At 42.2% G+C, this 20159-nt stretch overlaps 1 protein-coding gene across 1 annotated transcript; it reads left to right on the top strand.

Moving 5' to 3' along the window:
- Positions 1-270: 270 nt before the first annotated feature.
- On the top strand, positions 271-18776 carry LOC306796103 (fibulin-1-like; the record flags this gene model as incomplete). Its single annotated transcript, XM_079294880.1, has 23 exons — positions 271-325; positions 540-651; positions 1396-1531; positions 1692-1842; positions 3841-3952; positions 4644-4779; positions 4957-5107; positions 5678-5704; positions 6993-7130; positions 7252-7389; positions 8287-8395; positions 9111-9246; positions 9427-9580; positions 9902-9970; positions 10151-10240; positions 11457-11600; positions 11725-11847; positions 12341-12472; positions 12574-12697; positions 13017-13256; positions 17631-17767; positions 18375-18515; positions 18637-18776. The coding sequence occupies 23 exons, from the start codon at positions 271-273 to the stop codon at positions 18774-18776; spliced, it is 2895 nt and encodes a 964-aa protein (XP_079151006.1).
- Between the last annotated feature and the right edge of the window lie 1383 nt (positions 18777-20159).

The following is a 20159-nucleotide window of genomic DNA, read 5'->3' as shown; positions in this document are numbered from 1 at the left end:
GATGCGTTGACGAGATTTGGGATGTACCCACGACAGGTCCGCCCTCACCGCCCCCTCATCTCGAACCCCACAAGTCGAGGCCGGAGTCGCCTCTCCTGCCACTCTGACTGAGATGTTCTCCTTCTTAAAGGGACACTTTCACAGAGGAGACACACACACGCGCACGCACACACACCGTCCGTCCACTGCTGCCGTTCGGCCGCTGATCATCCCGGTAATTTTTAAATAACAGCTGTGGCATTTCGACGATCGGTGAGGGAAACATCTGCGATGACACAGTGGACAATACTTCTGTTTTCTTTATACGGAGTTCTGCATGGACAAGGTAAGACGCACCGCTACATTTTGGCATTGAAATGCTGAGTAATACACTGTTACACTGTTCATTTTGGGGGCATAATATATCCTTATGTGAGGTATTGCGAGGTAATATATTCCAACACTAAGTACCAATTTAATTAAATCAAATTCAGTCACTGTCACTTAGGGGCAGCTGTGCTATTTTTCCATCATGCCTCTGCTCTGTATTTAATCCTCAGTGAATGGGTTTCCTACTGAACACGAGTGCTGTCAGGATGGGAAGGACCGGGCCCTGGACAGGCAAGACTGTACAGACCTGCCCCCCATCTCCTCCTCCTCCAACACCTGCAAGTAAGCAACACCTGGTTTCACCAAAGAGAGGGTCTCAGGATGCGACCCCAGGGACCGAGGATGGGGCAGTACAGAGGGCATGCATGAAGTTTGTTGTGTTTATCCATCAAAAAATGTCCAGAGGGTACAAATATGCATCACATTGGCCTCTTCAAATGAGTGTGTGTCATTTTCCCGTGTGGAAATGTGTGTGTCCTGGAAGCCACAGGAGAGGATTGCCACATATAGTGTTGTGGTTCTTCTTTCGATGAAACTTGTACCGCTTAACTCTGAACGTTGTGTGCATGTACAAACAGTCAAGGCCTGGCACCCAGCCTTGAGATCTTAGCTCCTTCCGAAAAGTGAGTACGCTTACGAGATAATGTGCAGCTGGAACAATCCATTCAGTTATATGAAACATACGCTGCAGAAGCTGAGGCTTGTTGTTAGACCTCCGAACCCTCCGTGGGGAAAGGGCTCTGTCCTTTCAGCTGAATTACTCTAAGTGCCTGTTCAATAAAATACTTCAAGACATTTGAGAGTTTTCTCACATGGAGGGTGTGATTGATGAAATAGAGGAACACCTGGTCGACACATGGCGGTCAGTAGAGGGAACATTTGGAGAGGAAAGGCAGGGGGGGGACTTGTTGCCCATGATGAAATTAAGCATTTTTATGACAAGAAAAAATTCCGTGACAAGTCTTTCACTGACAAAGGATGCAGTTTCTCTTCTGGATGAACTAAATGTGTGCCGTTTATTTACAGGATCACCCAGGAGCAGTGCTGTGCAGCAGCAGTAGGAGACCGACTCTGTGACGATGGCATCGAGATGGCCACGTATCAAGGGGCCTGTGAGAGGCCCTTCTTCCAAGGAGAATTCTGGGAAACCCAAATCTCTAAGGTTATCTCCTCCCTGATGTCAATATCTTCAACCTTTACGCGTCTTGCCATTCTTGCGCGCACAAACAAGACACCTAAAAAATCGACACCTAGTTTTTCTGACAATATCACTTAAGAGATAAGACTCTCTTCCTGTTTCACCCTCCCTGTCTCCTGTTCAGATGTGCTGTGACTGCTGTATGATCGGCATGCTCACAGCGAGCCGGGGCTCCAGCTGCGAGTTCCAGGGGTTGCTGGACAGAAAGTGTTCGTACACAGCTAAAGCCTGCTGCGACAACAGCACGGCAGCAGAAACTGAACCCAATACAAATGGTAAGAGATGGAACCAATGTTGTGCTTTCAGTCTTCAGTGTCTTGATTGGCTCCACTCTGTCTCATGTAGACAGAATGGCTACTGGCGGTCTGACACTCAAAACAATCGGTATACTCGGCCATCTGCACACATTATAGGTGCCAAGTGATTTACAGCACAATATCATTTGGTGCCGCTTAATAAGGGCTTCATAAAAATTTGTATTTATGGTTTATAAAGTTCCCTAATACTACATAGAAGGAAAAATATAAACCATTAATAAGAACAATCCTAAAATGTAAAATCTGAAATTGACTCATGAGACCATTTATTTTTAGAAAAAGGCTTCAGATGATCTGGAACAAAATCCAGTTATTTACCTCTCTTATTAACTACATACTTTATAAAGGCTTTTTAGAAACTGGGGAACCCATGACCAGTGGATTACCAACATGTATAACTGCTCTATTGCGAAATAGAAAGGATAAACACCAGCCAAGGAGATTTTTTTTAAAACCTGGTGACCTGAAATTTGTTCAACACAACCACTGAGAGTTCGTTTGGATATTCGGATGTGCTATGCTACACCCCTAGAATTTTTTTAAATTTGAAAAAAAAAAAGTCCCAGCAGGGCTATTCACCGGACCAATCTGTAGACACCTTGCCAAATGGTAACTCAGGGCCAACCGCTGTTGTGGCTTGTAGCTTTTGTCGCCTATAGCTGGCTTCAGGTGAAAAACTCAAAATATGTTTGCAAGGACAGAGCTGCAAAAACACTTTATATGAGTTCAAAGCAAAAGTGTCGTGCTGATGTAGATTGAAGGCCAAATCTCAACAGTGTTTTATCATGAAGCACACTTGTTGGTTTTTATCAGAACAATTCTTCCGACTTTACTGCGCTCTTAGATAATTCAGAGACATGATTATAACCTTCTAATCATCAGTGTGTGTTCTCCCAATTGTGTCCTTGTTCTTCTGCAGCATGAATGCTTTTACATAAGATTAGGCCTACGCCTTGTTGAGCTGGTTTCCCTCACTGAAAGCAATGAAAGTGTGCAATTAGACCCACAGAACGAAAAAGGTTCAGTTCCCTCAACCTTTCCGGAACTCACATGGCGTCAAACTGACACTTCAACTTCAGTGTCGATAACTTTGTCCGCTTTGTAATGAAAAGGTTAAATGTAGATAGTTGTTCTTTGCTCCCGCTGTCATCTCTATTCTGTTTTTTAAAATCTTCTTCTTTGAGATAATGTGAGACGCTACACCCTGAAAAGTTGAGGTTCTCAAACAGTGGTCTGAATCCCCACAAGGGGTCGCAAGAATACTCTGAGGGGCCTCAGGCTGATTAACAGAAGATGAAAAGAGAAAACCAAAACATTTAAGTTGTACAAAGTGATGCTATTTCTTTTATACTAACCCTCTAACTTCCGTTTATTTTAAATTCATAAATGACTTGATACTTTTGCATTTTATGACTTGTAAATAAGAAACCACTTCAAATTTAAACCAAACGTCTTTCAAAAAACGAATCATAATTCAATTTAAAAAGAGTTCACAGAATGATTTTTGTATGAGTCTGTATGAGTTTTCTCTTGTTTTATCCAACTTTTCTTAAATTCATCTGTGTTATTTCACTTTTAATCTGGCAACATCCGCTTTGGAATCGCTTAGTGTTGGCGCATTGTCGCATAAATAAATTCAAATATCGGCCACGCTTGAATAAACACAGGTCCGCCCTCACCGCCCTCTAGTTCTGCATGGACAAAGTAAGACGCACTGCAACATTTTGGCATTGAAATGCCGAATGTTCGTCTTTGTTAGTGGTTTGAACAACAACACTATTAATATTGGGGGCATATTATAGCCTTATGTGAGGTACTGCGTGGTAATATTTTCCCAATACTGTCCGTCTATCTGAGAGTGTGAGCCCGATTTAATTAAATCTAATTCAGTAACTGGCTATTGGGGGCAGCTGTGCTATTTTTCCATCATGCCTCTGCTGTGCATTTCATCCTCAGAGAATCAGCTTCCTGTTGAACAAAAGTGCTGTCAGAATGGGAAGGACTGGGCCCTGGACAGACACGACTGTACATTCCTCCCCCTCATCATCTCCTCCTCCCACACCTGCAGGTAAGCAACACCTGGTTTCACAAAAGAGAGGGTCTCAGGATGCGACTCAGGGACCAAGGACGGGGCAGTACAGAGGGCTTGCATGAAGTTTGTTGTGTTTATTCTTCAAAAACTTTCCGCGGGGTACAAATATATATCACATTGGCCTCTTCAATTGAGTGTGTGCCGTTGTCCTGTGGGAAATGTGTGTGTCCTGTAAGCCAGCGTTTTGAGGATTGACACAGAGTAACTACACAGTAAGGACGGGCGTTAAGTGGCCCCCTGGAGCATCTTTAACACTAAAGGGCCCTGATTGACTGTAAGAACATGGAAGGTGTGATTGATGAAATAGAGGAACACCTGGTCGACACATGGCGGTCAGTAGAGGGAACATTTGGAGAGGAAAGGCAGGGGGAGAGAGACTTTTTGCCCATGAAGAAATTAAGCATTTTTATTATAAAAATAATTTGAAAGTTACAAAGTAGCTGCTGACCGTTACAATGTCTTTCAAGCTGACGTGGGTTACTTATCGCTGCAAGTAAATATGCAACGTATTACATCATGAATAAATCCACTTGCAGCCAACTGATGGACTGTATCTTACTCAAATAACAAGCATTTCTTCACATGCTCTTTATGCAGCTATTTCCTCACGGATCAAATGATGCAGTTTCTCTTCTGGATGAGCTAAATGTGTGCCGTTTATTTACAGGCTCACCCAGGAGCAGTGCTGTGCAGCAGCAGTAGGAGAACGACTCTGTGACGATGGCATTGAGGCAGCCAAGAGGCAAGGGGCCTGTTTCATATCCTTCTTCCGAGGAGAATTCTGGGAAACCCAAATCTCTAAGGTTAACTCCTCCCTGATGTCACTGTCTTCAACCTTTATACGTCTTTTCATTCTTGCGTGCACAAACAAGACACCTAATAAATGAACACCTAGTTTTTGACTATAGAACATTAGAGATAAGACTCCTTCTTTTTCGGCTGCCTCTCTTCCTGTTTCACCCTCCCTGTCTCCTGTTCAGATGTGCTGTGACTGCTGTGAGATCGGCCTGATCACACTGAGCCAGGGTTCCAGCTGCGAGTTCCAGGGGTTGCTGGACAGAAAGTGTTCGTACACAGCTAAAGCCTGCTGCGACAACAGCACAGCAGCAGAAACTGAACCCACCACAAATGGTAAGAGATGGAACCAATGTTGTGCTTTCAGTCTTCAGTGTCTTGATTGGCTCCACTCTGTCTCATGTAGACAGAATGGCTACTGGCGGTCTGACACTCAAAACAATCAGTATACTCGGCCATCTGCACACATTAGGTGCCAAGTGATTTAAAAGCAAAAGTGTCTTGCTGATGTAGATTGAAGGCCAAAGCAATGAGAGCATGCTAATGGGAAGACCACAGAGCTTTGTGGAGTTCCAATGAGTGATGAGGTGCTGAAGTGTTTCACCCTGTGCTTGCTATTCAGGGAATTTCATTTTAATGAGGCCTTTTCTTCCATAGCACCAGTGACAGTAATGCCTCAGGCCACCACTACGGCCGAGCATCAAGGGGGATCGGACACCTGTACAGGTTTGCCACCTCCATCTCTTAATGTGATCTTTATTGTTATAAGTCGAGGCGTAAGAGGTTTAGGCACCCGCCTCTTGGTGGCGTTGCCTATCATCAGCCAGTGACATGATACCTGTGATGTAGGACTCATACTGTATACAGCGATGTCTACTTCTTCATGTGTGTCTCTGCTGTTTTCAGACTCCAAATGCTCCCACTTGTGTGAAGGTAACGGTGTGTGTGCGTGCCTTGGTGGTTATCAACTGCAAGAGGATGGAGTGAATTGTGAAGGTGAGTAATGTAAATGAAAGCATTGCTATAATTGCCTACTTCTTAAAGTAGCCCTTCTAAGCAGCATGGCTCTGGGGATGGCAATGTCAGTGTGCCAGTCTGTTGGTCGGCCCTAGACTAAAATTTCTCAAAATGATTAGATGGATTGTCGTGAAATTTTTCATTCATAGCCCCTACCGGATGGAGTGTGATCCCTTCATTTATTATTTTGTGCCGACAGCAGGTTAGGAATTAAATTGGCTCAATACACTTTGACAAAATACCTGCAAAACTGATGAAGTTCCCATCAGCCACTGTAAAAGTTAGCATGCTAACATGCTATACTCACATGGTGAACATGGTAAACATCATACCTGCTAAACGTGAGCATGTTGGCATTATCATTGTGAACATGTTAGCATGCTAACATGCTAAACTCACATGGTGAACATGGTAAACATCATACCTGCTAAACGTGAGCATGTTGGCATTATCATTGTCAACATGTTAGCATGCTAACATTAGCATAAGCTGTGCTTTTCAACACCCACACAACTAGTTGACCAGAAAACAATCGACTGTGCGTTCCAATACCCATTCCATCATGCTATCGAGTATGCCAAAAGATTTAAGCTGCATTTCCAAATCACAAACTTCTTCTTTTGAATTTTAGTACATACTGCAGCTGCTCTCACAAAGTACGTACTTACTTTACGTACATTTTTAAATCTCCTTTTATTTTTGCTTATGTTTTGATGCTTTTGATGGTTTTATGTGAAGCACTTTGAATTACCTTGTTGTTGAAATGTGCTATACAAATAAACTTGCCTTGCCTTACTGTTGCATGCAGTATGCATTCAGTTGGGACATACTGCTTCCTCATAACATGGCACCTTGAACTTTGACCCTCTTGCTTATATGTCTGCTGCACAAAGGATTGTGGGTTAGAATAGCCAAAACAGCAGACTGGCTTAAACACTGCAAAATGTGATCAGATGTCGTCGAACATTCTGGTGCTTTCAACATACTGCCTTTGACATGTTTTGGGGCGTCCTAAATCTTTTTTTGGCATACTAGGTAGTATGGTAGTGTGGAAATTTGAAAGCACAGTTAGTATGTCCTAATACACAGCATGTCAAATGCAGTATCCTAAAAATGATGCTCTACTACTTCCCATCCACTGAGAATGCTTTACTATGCGGATAGACTGCTCTTCTTAGTTCTGATTGGATGTCTCTCTCCTCAGATGTTGATGAGTGCCTGACTGGCAGTCACAACTGCGTCTTTGGCCAAGTTTGCATGAACATAGAGGGTTCCTTCCAATGTCAGATGCAAATCAGCTGTAACACCGGGTATGAACTCATAGACAACAAAAAATGCCAAGGTAACAACACTGCAATTTTAGTTTGAGGTAAAATAGCCATCACATGTCCAATAGCCGACAGTATTTCATGTCAATAAAATGATTTATGCTGTCTTCATCTTTTCCTCCTTGCCTGTTCCAGACATAGATGAGTGTACTTTGGGGACACACAGCTGTGGACCAAACTTTTTGTGCATCAACACACAAGGCTCGTTTTACTGCTCCCAAAAGAGGAGGTGCTCAGACGGTTGGATTCCGGACGCCATCGGCAGCTGTATCGGTAAGCTTAGTGTCACACTCGGGTAAAAACAATCCCTGTGTAAACGTTAAGCTGGCTTTGCTGAATGTGCTATTTTTCCTTTTTGCTATTTATGCTTTCAGTATTTAGTGTGTTGATTGGCTCCACTCTGTACTATCTAGACTGCTACTGGCGGTCTGTGACACTCAAAACAATCGGTATACTCGGCCATTTGTACATTTGGTAAGGACAGAGCTGCAAAAACACTCGATTTGAGTTAAAAGCAAAACTGTCTTGCTGATGTACTCAACAATGTTTTATCATGAAGCAGACTTGTTTGTTTTCATCAGGAGAACAATTATTCAGACTTTACTGCTGGCACTCAGATAATTCACCGCCCTCTAATCTCTAACCCCACAAATCGAGGCCCGAGTCACCTCTCCTGCCGCTCTGACTGAGATCCTTCTTGACGGGACACTTTCACAGAGTAGACACACACACACACACACCACACACACCACTCACCACACACACCATCCACTGCTGCCGTTCAGCCGCCGATCATTCCGGTAATTTCAAATAACCTTGACATTTAGACAATCGGTGAGGGAAACATCTGAAAGTGAGTGCGATGACACAGTGGACAATACTTCTGTTTTCTTTATCCAGAGTTCTGCATGGACAAGGTAGGACGCACAGCTAAATGTTGGCATTGAAATGCTGAGTTTTTGTCTTTGTTAGTGGTTTGAACAACTTTAACACACTGTTAATTTTAGGGGCATATTATATCCTGATGTGAGGTACTGCGTGGTAATATTTTCGAAGTACTGTCTGTCGATCTGGGAATGTGAGCCCCATTTAATTAAATCTGATTTAGTAACACTTAGCGGCAGCAGTGCTATTTTTCCATCATGCCTCTGCTGTGTATTTCATCCTCAGAGAAGAAGCTTCCTACTGAACACGAGTGCTGTCAGAATGGGAAGGACTGGGCCCTGGGAGGACAAGACTGTACAAACCTCCCCATCATCTCCTCCTCCCACACCTGCAGGTAAGCAACACCTGGTTTCACCAAAGAGAGGGTCTCAGGATGCGACTTAGGGACCAAGGACGGGGCAGTACAGAAGGCATGCATGAAGTTTGTTGTGTTTGTCCATCAAAAACTTTCCTCTGGGTACAAATATGTATCACATTGGCCTCTTCAATTGAGTGTCTGCCGTTGTCCTGTGGGAAATGTGTGTGTCCTGTAAGCCAGCGTTTCTGACGGCATCCGTCCTGCTAAGGAGAGGATTGACACAGAGTAACTACACAGTAAGGACGGGCGTTAAGTGGCCCCCTGAAGCATCTTTAACACTAAAGGGCCCTGATTGACTGTAAGAACATGGAAGGTGTGATTGATGAAATAGAGGAACACCTGGTCGACACATGGCGGTCAGTAGAGGGAACATTTGGAGAGGAAAGGCAGGGGGAGAGAGACTTTTTGCCCATGAAGAAATTTAGCATTTTTATTTAAAAAATAATTTGAAAGTTTCAAAGTAGCTGCTGACCGTTACAATGTCTTTCAAGCTGAGGTGGGTTACTTATCACTGCAAGTAAATATGCAACGTATTACATCATGAATAAATCCACTTGCAGCCAGCTGATGGACTGTATCTTACTCAAATAACAAGCATTTCTTCACATGCTCTTTATACAGCTATTTCCTCACGGATCAAAGGATGCAGTTTCTCTTCTGGATGAGCTAAATGTGTGCCGTTTATTTACAGGATCACCCAGGAGCAGTGCTGTGCAGCAGCAGTAGGAGAACGACTCTGTGACGATGGCATTGAGACAGCCAAGAGGCAAGGGTCCTGTGAGATGCCCTTATTCCGAGGACAATTCTGGAAAGCGCAAATCTCTAAGGTTAACTCCTCCCTGATGTCAATGTCTTCAACCTTTTATACGTCTTTTCATTCTTGCGTGCACAAACAAGACACCTAAAAAATGAAATCCTAGATTTTAGGACAATATCACTAAAGAGATAAGATTTCTTCTTTTTCAGCTGCCTTTCTTCCTGTTTCACCCTCCCTGTCTCCTGTTCAGATGTGCTGTGACTGCTGTATGCTCGGCCTGATCACAGCAAGCCGGGGTTCCAGCTGCGAGTTCCAGGGGTTGTTTCTGTTTAACACGTGTTCGTACACCGCTAAAGCCTGCTGCGACAAAACCACAAAAGCAGAAATCGATCCCACTCCAAATGGTAAGAGATGCAACCAATGTTGTGCTTTCAGTCTTCAGTGTCTTGATTGGCTCCACTCTGTCTCATCTAGACAGAATGGCTACTGGCTGTCTGACACTCAAAATAATCTGTATACTCGGCCATCTGCACATATTAGGTGCCAAGTGATTTAAAAGCAAAAGTGTCTTGCTGATGTCGATTGAAGGCCAAAGCAATGAGAGCATGCTAATGGGAAGGCCACAGAGCTTTGTGGAGTTTCAATGAGTGATGAGGTGCTGAAGTGTTTCACCCTGTGCTTGCTATTCAGGGAATTTCATTTTAATGAGGCCTTTTCTTCCATAGCACCAGTGACAGTAATGCCTCAGGCCACCACTACGGCCGAGCGTCAGGGGGGATCGGACACCTGTACAGGTTTGCCACCTCCATCTCTTAATGTGATCTTTATTGTTATAAGTCGAGGCGTAAGAGGTTTAGGCACCCGCCTCTTGGTGGCGTTGCCTATCATCAGCCAGTGACATGATACCTGTGATGTAGGACTCATACTGTATACAGCGATGTCTACTTCTTCATGTGTGTCTCTGCTGTTTTCAGACTCAAAGTGCTCCCAGTTGTGTGATGGTTACGGTATGTGTGCGTGCCTTGGTGGTTATCAACTGCAAGAGGATGGAGTGAATTGTGAAGGTGAGTAATGTAAATGAAAGTGTCGCTGTAATGTACCTACTTCTTAAAGTAGCCCTTCTAAGCAGCCATCAGCCACCGTAGATGTTAGCATGCTAACATGCTAAACTCACATGGTGAACATGGTAAACATCACACCTGCTAAACGTGAGCATGTTTGCATTATCATTGTGAACATGTTAGCATGCAAACATTAGCATAAGCTGTGCTTTTCAACACCCACACAACTGACTGTGCGTTCCAATACCCATTCCATCATGCTATCTAGTGTGCCAAAAGATTTAAGCTGCATTTCCAAATCACATACTTTTTATTTTGACTTTTCGTACGTACTGTTGCATGCAGTATGCATTCAGTTGGGACATACTACTTCCTCATAACATGGCACCTTGAACTTTGACCCGCTTGTTTATATGTCTGCTTCACAAAGGATTGTGGGTTAGAATAGCCAAAACAGCAGACTGGCTTAAACACTGCAAAATGTGATCAGATGTCGTCGAACATTCTGGTGCTTTCAACATACTGCCTTTGACATGTATTGGGGCGTCCTAAATCTTTTTTTGGCATACTAGGTAGTATGGTAGTGTGGAAATTTGAAAGTACAGTTAGTATGTCCTAATACACAGCATGTCAAATGCAGTATCCTAAAAATGATGCTCTACTACTTCCCATCCACTGAGAATGCTTTACTATGCGGATAGACTGCTCTTCTTATTTCTGATTGGATGTCTCTCTCCTCAGATGTTGATGAGTGCCTGACTGGCAGTCACAACTGCGTCTTTGGCCAAGTTTGCATTAACATGCTGGGTTCCTTCCAATGTCAGACGCAAATCAGCTGTAACACCGGGTATGAACTCATAGACTACACAAAATGCCAAGGTAACAACACTGCAATTTTAGTTTGAGGTAAAATAGCCATCACATGTCCAATAGCCGACAGTATTTCATGTCAATAAAATGATTTATGCTTTCTTCATCTTTTCCTCCTTGCCTGTTCCAGACATAGATGAGTGTACTTTGGGGACACATAGCTGTGGACCAAACTTTTTGTGCACCAACACACAAGGCTCGTTTTACTGCTCCCAAAAGAGGAGGTGCTCAGACGGTTTTATTCAGAGTGCCGTCGGCAGCTGTATCGGTAAGCTTAGTGTCACACTCAGTTAAAAACAAACCCCGGGTAAACGTTAAGCTGACTTTGCTTAATGTGTTTCCTCATTAGATGTAAATGAGTGTGTGGTCCATACCAGTGCCTGCCTGCCTGGCCAGACTTGCATGAACACAGTGGGCTCCTACACTTGTCTAAGGAACACATACACCTGTCGACGAGGCTATCATCTAACTCAGGACGGCACGCTTTGTGAAGGTGAATACTGTCGCAATCAATGATGTCCTGTGTTTAATGTATTTTGTTTGCGGCCAGAAATCATTATAAGTCACCTTAATTTCCCTTTTTCAGACATGTAACTTCTCCCCTTCATGTTTTACAGATGTGGATGAGTGTCGTACAAGGAATGAGTGTGGCGAACATGTTTGTGTCAACCTGGTGGGCACGTACCGCTGTGAATGCAGAATTGGCTTCTTCCGCAACAGTATAACCAAACGGTGTGAAGGTGCAGTACAAACTCATCACTTTTTCTTTTTTTTTTGTTGCATCATTGGTAATATTTTGTGCATATCAGCTGTGAAATTAAATATTGTTTACGGTGAATAAATTCAAGTGAGTAGAGGAGAAAGAAGTGTCACGAAACAAGTGGAAGTCAGTTCTGACTCTCAGATTCATGGTCTGTCCCCCGTGTTCTCAAGATATCGATGAGTGCAGGCATTATTCCGGACGACTCTGCGCCCACATGTGTGACAACACACAGGGGTCTTACCAGTGCAGCTGCGCCACTGGCTTCAAACTGTCCCACGACGGCAGAAGCTGTGACGGTAAAAATCACTCCTCATTTCATGGATTCAGATTTGCTCATTGTGTTGTGGATGAGCGACCTCTCAGCTTCATGTAATTCACATTGCGTCATAGACTTGGTCTCGTTTGAATCCTCATGCGACACATTTTAAGGTCTGATTCTGTGATGACCTTTTACTGTCTGTTACTCTCAGATATTGATGAGTGTGCTCTGCCTGCTGGACGTCATGGGTGTTCCTACAGCTGCTCCAACGCCCCAGGAAGTTTTTACTGTACCTGCCCACCCACAGGCTACACCATCGCACACAATGGACACACATGCCAAGGTAATTTAGACAAAACATTTGGTACCCTCGCCATTAAAACAAGTGGAGGTGTGTTCTTTTGTATTTAATGTCTAACCTTTGCTTCCCCGCTGTGTTTTCAGACATTGATGAATGTGCAGTAGGGACCCATACCTGTTCTGTCTCTGAAACCTGCTTCAACATCTTGGGAGGATTTCGCTGTCTGTCCTTGGCATGTCCGCAAAGCTTCCGGAAAGCAGGGCAGGGGTGAGTGTTGATGGCGACTTGTTCATGACGGGCTGTTTGATTGAAAGGGTTGATTGTCCCCAGCTGAGCATGATGCATCTTATTACTCTGTAGTGTAGTATTAAGACTCCGTCCTTCTCATTTTGCACACATTTCCTGTCATGCAGATTTGGGCTGCTTATGACATTTGCCTGCAGTTTACGGTCACAAAACTCTTTTCTCACTCTCCTTTTCTCCATCATTTACTCCCTCTCTTTGTTCTTTTCCTCTTTTTATACCCCTGCCTGCAGCCATTTCTGCCCTCCATCCAATGAGTATCTAATTTTTTCCCCCTTTTCAGCCGTTGCGAGCGAGTAACTTGCCAGTTCACGCGGGATCCTGCGTCGTGTCTCTTGCTCCCGCTGAGAATCTCCTTCTACAACATCAGCTTTACAACCAACACCCCCGCCTCCGCTGTTGTTTTCCGGATGGGACTCTCCAATTCCATGCCGGGAGTCAAAATGCTGCTCAACATAGTCTCTGGAGATGAGGAGGAATACTTTGTCGTGGAGCAGCACGCTCACGGAGGAGAGATCTTACTGTGCCGTACATTCTCCCGACCGCAAGACTTTTTTCTGACCGTGGAGATGAGGCTGGTTCATTACAGGACATCACATCTGTATATGGCCAGGATTGCTGTGTTTGTCACACACGGGCAGTCCATCTAGCCCTCAGGTCATTTACATATTTGAAAACTGAAATTTAAAGGAATAGTTTGGAGTGTTTTTAAGTCTATCCCTATTTTTCACTCACCACTCATGTATTATAAAGGTGGTTTTCATTTTCATCCATATTTTTCTGAATGCAGAAGTCAGAGCTCCAGCTTTCCTTCTACCCTTTGGCACAAGGGGCAAATCTATCATTCTTGTTGAGTGGAAAAACACTGATTCACACCAAACTAAAATGCTGCTGCAGCAGTCTGTTATGGTGAATTTTATGGTGAATTTTATGTTATTAAAGAAAAATCTATTTATTGTTATTGCTTAATTCTTCTCTTTGCTTAATAATATCTGAGAATATTAGTATGGATCTTCTCATCTCACTTCAAATTGAAATGTAAACACATTTCCCCCAAAAGAACAAAAAATATTCCTCAAACATGGTGTTGAAATGATTTACTTTACAGTGAATGATTGTCGAAGCAACAAGTCAAAATTGTTAATTGAATTGCATTTGTATATGCAAAGTGGTCTTGGGGATGCATTTCTTTAAAACAATCTCTTGTTTTTCAGCTGTTTTAAACATGCAATGCCTTTTTTTGTTATTTATTCCAGCATATGGTGTAGCAGTAGATACAGAAGAATATTAGGACATGGTACCACTAGATGGGGCTCATTAGCTGTAACCAGAGATGGGCAAAGATACATCAATGTATTTTGATACAAAATACCCCTCAAATAAATGGATCAAAATAAAATACAAAATACTGGTGCCAGAAAATGTAACAAAATACAATACATGTATTTTGTATTTAAAATATAGGAAATACTTTTTTCTGGATTTTCCGTTTTCTCACAATTTGGTATAGCAAAGCATTCAGGTTTGGGCTATATAATGTACACAAACCTCTGGTGCACCCCACAAAAAGGAAGAACAGTCACAGACATGTTGTCCACCTGGCCAACTGTAGAATGTATGAAATAATAAAACTAAGAATACTTTCACAATATGCCTTTTAAATTAAATAAATTGGATATTTCATGTTTTTTTTTAACAAATGGACGTCTACTGTCATAGCCTGGCTAACTGTGAACTATATTATCTGCCAGTAATTGATATGGCATTATGACATCCACATTGAGAAGATACAGCATAACTTGTAATACAGTGCAAGATTAGATGGTCAGAAGTCTTGATAAGGTTATCATGAACATACAAGGTCCCAATCTCCCTCTTCCTATAGCTAGCTACTCGACTGATAAGTTAACTTGCTAAACACTGGCTATGCACTAGCCTAGACAGCATGCTAGCGTCATTAGCATGTTAGCATCGATCACTAGCTTGATATTATAACCATCACCATGTATATAGACGGCATGCTAGCGTCATTAGCATGTTAGCATAAATCGCTAGCGTGATATTATAACCATCACCATGTATATAGACAGCATGCTAGCGTCATTAGCATGTTATAAATCGCTAGCTTGATATTATAACCATCACCATGTATATAGACAGCATGCTAGCGTCATTAGCATGTTAGCATAAATCGCTAGCTTGATATTATAACCATCACCATGTATATAGACAGCATGCTGGCGTCATTAGCATCGATCGCTAGCTTGATATTATAACCATCACCATGTATATACAATAGGCCAGTGGTTCTCAACTGGTCTGGCTGCGGGACCCACCATCACCCCTTAATGACAAGCCGGGACCCACTACCCAAATTATATATATATATATATATATATATATATGTGTGTATATATATATATATATATATATATAGTTTGGGTATATCTATATTCAAGAAGTCTAGTAGTAGTAACGTATCTGTGTCGTAAACAACTGCCAAATCAAATAAAGAAAGTACACATCAATTATATTTTAACAAATATTATTCAAATTTTTCAAATGTAACTGGATGGATTATAAATAATGCATAGAAATACATAAATAAATGTTCTCATTTCAAGTAAAATAACGGCTGGATTCAAAAATAAATTTCGTAAACGAAAATAATTTTAGAAAAATAGTTTTCACTGAATTGCCCTGCAGCTTTAAATTCAGTCCATTCAGGATGAAGTGAAAATGCCACAATATTATATTTTTCTCATCTTCTAAAAAGAGAATTTATTGTTGGAAGAATTCACCTCTATGACTCTGGTCTCTCTGGATATTTTCTCTTTTGGAGATCGTCTTATGATTTGACTTTCACATCTCACATCTCAACAGTCCTGCTCTGCTCTCTGTAGCCTCGTCTCTCCCCGTGTGTCACGGTGTGTGTACATCTCACTCAAGTCAGGAAACGTGTCAGAATACTCATATTTGATTGGATGAGCTGCATCACATGATGAGATTCACAACGCATTGGTCTGTGTTTTTCCTGCACCGCTGAACAAGTGCCGTAAATGCTGGAATAATTCCGCTGTATAAAAAAATGCCCTTCAAAATAATAAAAAAAAAAATTCTTTTTTGGTCAGTCAAAGGCCCGCGACCCACTGAAAACGGGTCCGCGACCCACCAGTTGAGAATCACTGCAATAGGCTATGTAGCCAGACCCAGACATAAACCATACATCAAGCGAGTTGATATCTGTCACACTCAGATAAAATATTTAACTTGACAGACAATCTGTTGAACTTGAAGATCTGAAGACTGAACTCGTGAACTGTTTTTTTGATTGGTGGAGAAAGTATTTTGAGTATTTTAAATACTAAATTACTCCACTCTAAAGTATTTTGTTACAAATTACATTCGATTTTTTATCGGCCCGATCAAATACAAATTACAAAATACTCAAAGTAATTGAAATACGTATTTCAAATACAAGTAATAGAAATACTGCCCATCTCTGGCTGTAACTCTACAACACTGTGACAGGATTGTTCATGTGCATTCACTTGCATGATGCAGCTCACTCTACCTCGTGTCTTTGCAGCAGCTTCCCTTTATGTGTACTTTCTATGTGTGTGGAATTAAAAAGTGACGGATAAAAATGACTTTTTACTCTCCGATATACAAGCACAAGCACACACACACACACACACACACACACACACACACACACACACACACACACACACACACACACACCGTCAATGGTTTCTGCCACTACTCTAGCACTTCCTCCGCTGTGGTCATTTCTAATGTTTTCCTATGATCTGTTCCAAGCGGCCTCACCGTAGGATCAAACAGGCCTCGCCTTAGGACAGAAAGAAAAATAAGCGTGGCACTTATTTATGGGCACCTGGGGCTCAGCCAGCATGGGGGCTCTATTAGTGGTGGAGCAGCATTGCAGCTCACATGATGGATAGTGCTTTTAGTGTTGGTATTGGGTGGTTATCAGTTGATTTGCTGTAAATGATACCAAAAGGCCAGTAGCTGTGTTGGTCAGCTGGATAAATGCAGCCAGACAAATTTTCCACTGTTCCATTTCCCTCCTGGTGGTTTTTGGGGGTTTAATGCATAGCGCTGATTGAAATTAAATATATGAGGTAATTATTCTCTTAAATCTTTGTATCATATAACCACCCACTTTTCAAATGCTAAGTTGATCATTTCAAATTCATAAAAATTGGGAAATGCTGTATGTAAAGATAGTCGTATGTGTACGTGTCTTATTTTGGAGAGACACTATCGTTTGGAAATGCAATTATGCTTATTCCGCTGCAGATTCTGTCAAAGCTGTGGGTTTTCTGTCCACCATGCACTTCGTTGTGATGTCATCAAATGACATTCGGTCCTACTTACCCTCTCCTGGTTTACAATCCCGTCTTCCCTTCGTGGCATGAACACCACACAATCATGTCTGTGGCTTTGGACTCACCTGCTTGCTGCTAATTTCATGGCTCTGCTCCCTTTGCAGTTTTCAAGTTCATATATTGAAAGCGCTGATGTCTTCATGCCGGGGAGCCCCACAAACTTGATATTAGGTTGAGGGATCGGGGTTTGGCCTCCTTGTTACGGCACCCTGTCGTCGGTTAACCATAGAGGTCTATGGTAGCTATTCAGGTGTTGCCAGGTTCTCCTGGCTCAACTCAGCCGTCAGGCTGTGGTCAACGTTTTTTTCGAATGAACACTGTTGTCTCCTGTGTAGGTTAAAGTTGTGAGAAACCCACACTTCTCCTTTTGTGTGCATTCCTCTTTCCTTGGCACATATGTTATACATCTCCATGTCCTGCCCGTTTTCTTCATCTTTCCATCTTGCCTGCTAACCATCACTTCTGTTTTTCTTTTTCCGATCCAGAAAAGATGCTTCAGGCAATGGGCGTTGTGTTAAGGCCTGCCAACCGAACAACGTCGGCTGCCGTCTCTCTCCCATCCACTTCCTCTCCCACATATCCATCTCTCCGCCAAGCTTCAGAGACTTCCGTGGACCACAAGGTAAGACAAGGTGGACGTACAGCAAGGCCTTAGTATGTGGAACCTCGGTGTTATAATTGCACATGATAGTGTGCATGACGATCTATGGTGCATGACTATGTTGTAGTAGCCCGTATCATGTTATTTGGTTGATTCCCATAGTCCTTGATGGGGAATAACTTTTAATTGGTTGTAATAATGGAGTAAAAATTACCTTCAGCAAAAGTTTGTGGACCTGGCAGATTCAACTTTAGTTAGATCACTGTGTCTGTAGTGAGCTACCACATTTGACACCTTCACAGTTCTATTAAAATGTATTTTGTGTCAAGGTTTCCAAGGGGAGCCTACATTCAACATTCAAAGTAAATCCAACATGAATCTTGAATGCAATTATTTACATAAAATATTCATGTTCAGTGTTTATTCTGATCACAGTTTTTAGCCTGGGGCGGAAAGGGTTAACTCGGTAGCTTCAAATTTGCAGCCTTATTGAAATTCAACTTTCCGTCCACCAACCTGACACAGCGCATACGACTCAATTACTTGTGATATTATTTGAAGGACTAAATGCACTCTGTGGTTCGCTACTATCAGACAAATACAAACTTTAAAACAATTCTTCCAACAGAAATAGTTTTCCTGCGGACAGTTGCAGCGGCTAACCCTGTTCCTGTACCCGGTGCCACCGATGTTTACTTTAACATCCTGGTTACAGATGACCAGTTCTCTTTTGATGTGATCAGTCGTTCCCACCAGGGCATGCTCGTGGGTAAGTGGAGAGAGCAGGCTGAACCAGGCAGTCAATCCTTTATGAAAGCCTTTATTGAATAGATACAGATGATTGCGTGTACTCATAAGTCTCCAAAAATGTAGTCTTTTTCTTCTTTTAGGTGTGGTTCGTCAGGTGAAACCTATCTTTGGCCCCAGGGACCTTGAGTTGCAGGTGGCTATGAACTATTTCAAGTCAGGGGTTGTTTCCAAACGCAACACTTTCATCATCCAGGTCTTCATCTGTGAGTTCTGGTTCTGAGCTTATGAATTGAACGATATTAGCTTTATACAGCACATAACCTGGCAAACATTTTGAATGTCTGGAGTCGCCCCACTTGCTGAACATTTAAAACCACTGTGTGTGCAAGATAAGATAAATCATTGGATTTGGTCAATTTGCGAGTGTTTTTAGTTATAAAGTCATGGAAAAAAGTTACAGAATCAGTTTCAGGTATTTATAATTGTACAGATGAAACACGAACACGTTTACAAATGATGTATCTGTGAGGCTGTACTCAGGTACAGTGGTGCTTTAAGTTACACGTTTTCATGTGTGATGTCGTATAATATATTTTAATGTTGCAAATGTCAGCATGCTAACATGCTTGCAGTGACAATGCAAACATGCTAATGTTTAGCAGGTATAATACCATGAGAACCCTTTTAGTTTGGTGTGTTAGCATGCTAACATTTGCTAATTAGCCCTGAACATAACGCACAGGTGAGGTCATCAGTGTTTGGTCATGAACCAAAGTATTGGACAAAAAGAAAAGTTGACCTGATGGTGGCATTAGATAAAAAAGAAGTCTCCAAAGTATTAGGATACGTTCTGCGTAAACCATAAATGTCTATTCTTGCCAGTCGATTTGACAGTTGTTGAGATGTTTCAGTTGGGGTGGACCGACCAACCATAAGAATTCACAGAGCCACGTCGCTAACATGGATTTTTATGCAACAAAATAGACTTGTCCCTCACTTAATACCTCTATCCCAGATGTGTTGAAAGTTACATCCCTTTTATAAGAGTGGAATATATTGATGTTATGGATTAACAGGGTGCTTTGATCTCCTTAACCACTTTTAACTCGAATTTCAGACTTTGTTGTCACGAGTGCCATTATGATAGACCATTGGCTGACGTGTGGAACTGTTTAATATTTGCTCCATTTCATCTGCATTGAGAGACCAGATGTGACATGCTTCATTTGATAATACAATGCTTCATCTATGGACTTGCTTTCGACATTGATTGTGGACCATCAGAATAAGCGGCCATCTGTGAATAATAATCCTCTGTGCGGTTAATCGTGTTCATGTTTTTCACTGAGAAGAGCTTGATCCTCTGCCGCTGCAGACTAAACCAACTGTCCTCTAGTTAGCATAACTGAGGTTCCCAGAATAACAAAAAAAATAATTAAAGTATGTCCTGTTTTTCCTGTAATTCAAATCTGGTATGGTCTGATTTCCCATCACAACCATACCACTCCCAGTTTGTGAGGATATTTACAATTATTCAACTGAGAAGAATGAATTATGGGAATCCTTTACTGGGAATGTTTGGATCTTCGAATACCTCATTTTAAAGCTGACAAATTGCTTGAGGTGGATAGCTCTCACTATCCATCATCAACCCTCTTTCCAC

The sequence above is a fragment of the Melanostigma gelatinosum genome (assembly GCF_949748355.1).
Source record: "Melanostigma gelatinosum genome assembly, chromosome: 22".
NCBI classification, from domain to species: Eukaryota; Metazoa; Chordata; class Actinopteri; order Perciformes; family Zoarcidae; genus Melanostigma; species Melanostigma gelatinosum.
Note: the sequence above shows the minus strand (reverse complement) of the source record. Positions and strands in the feature narration are given on the sequence as shown.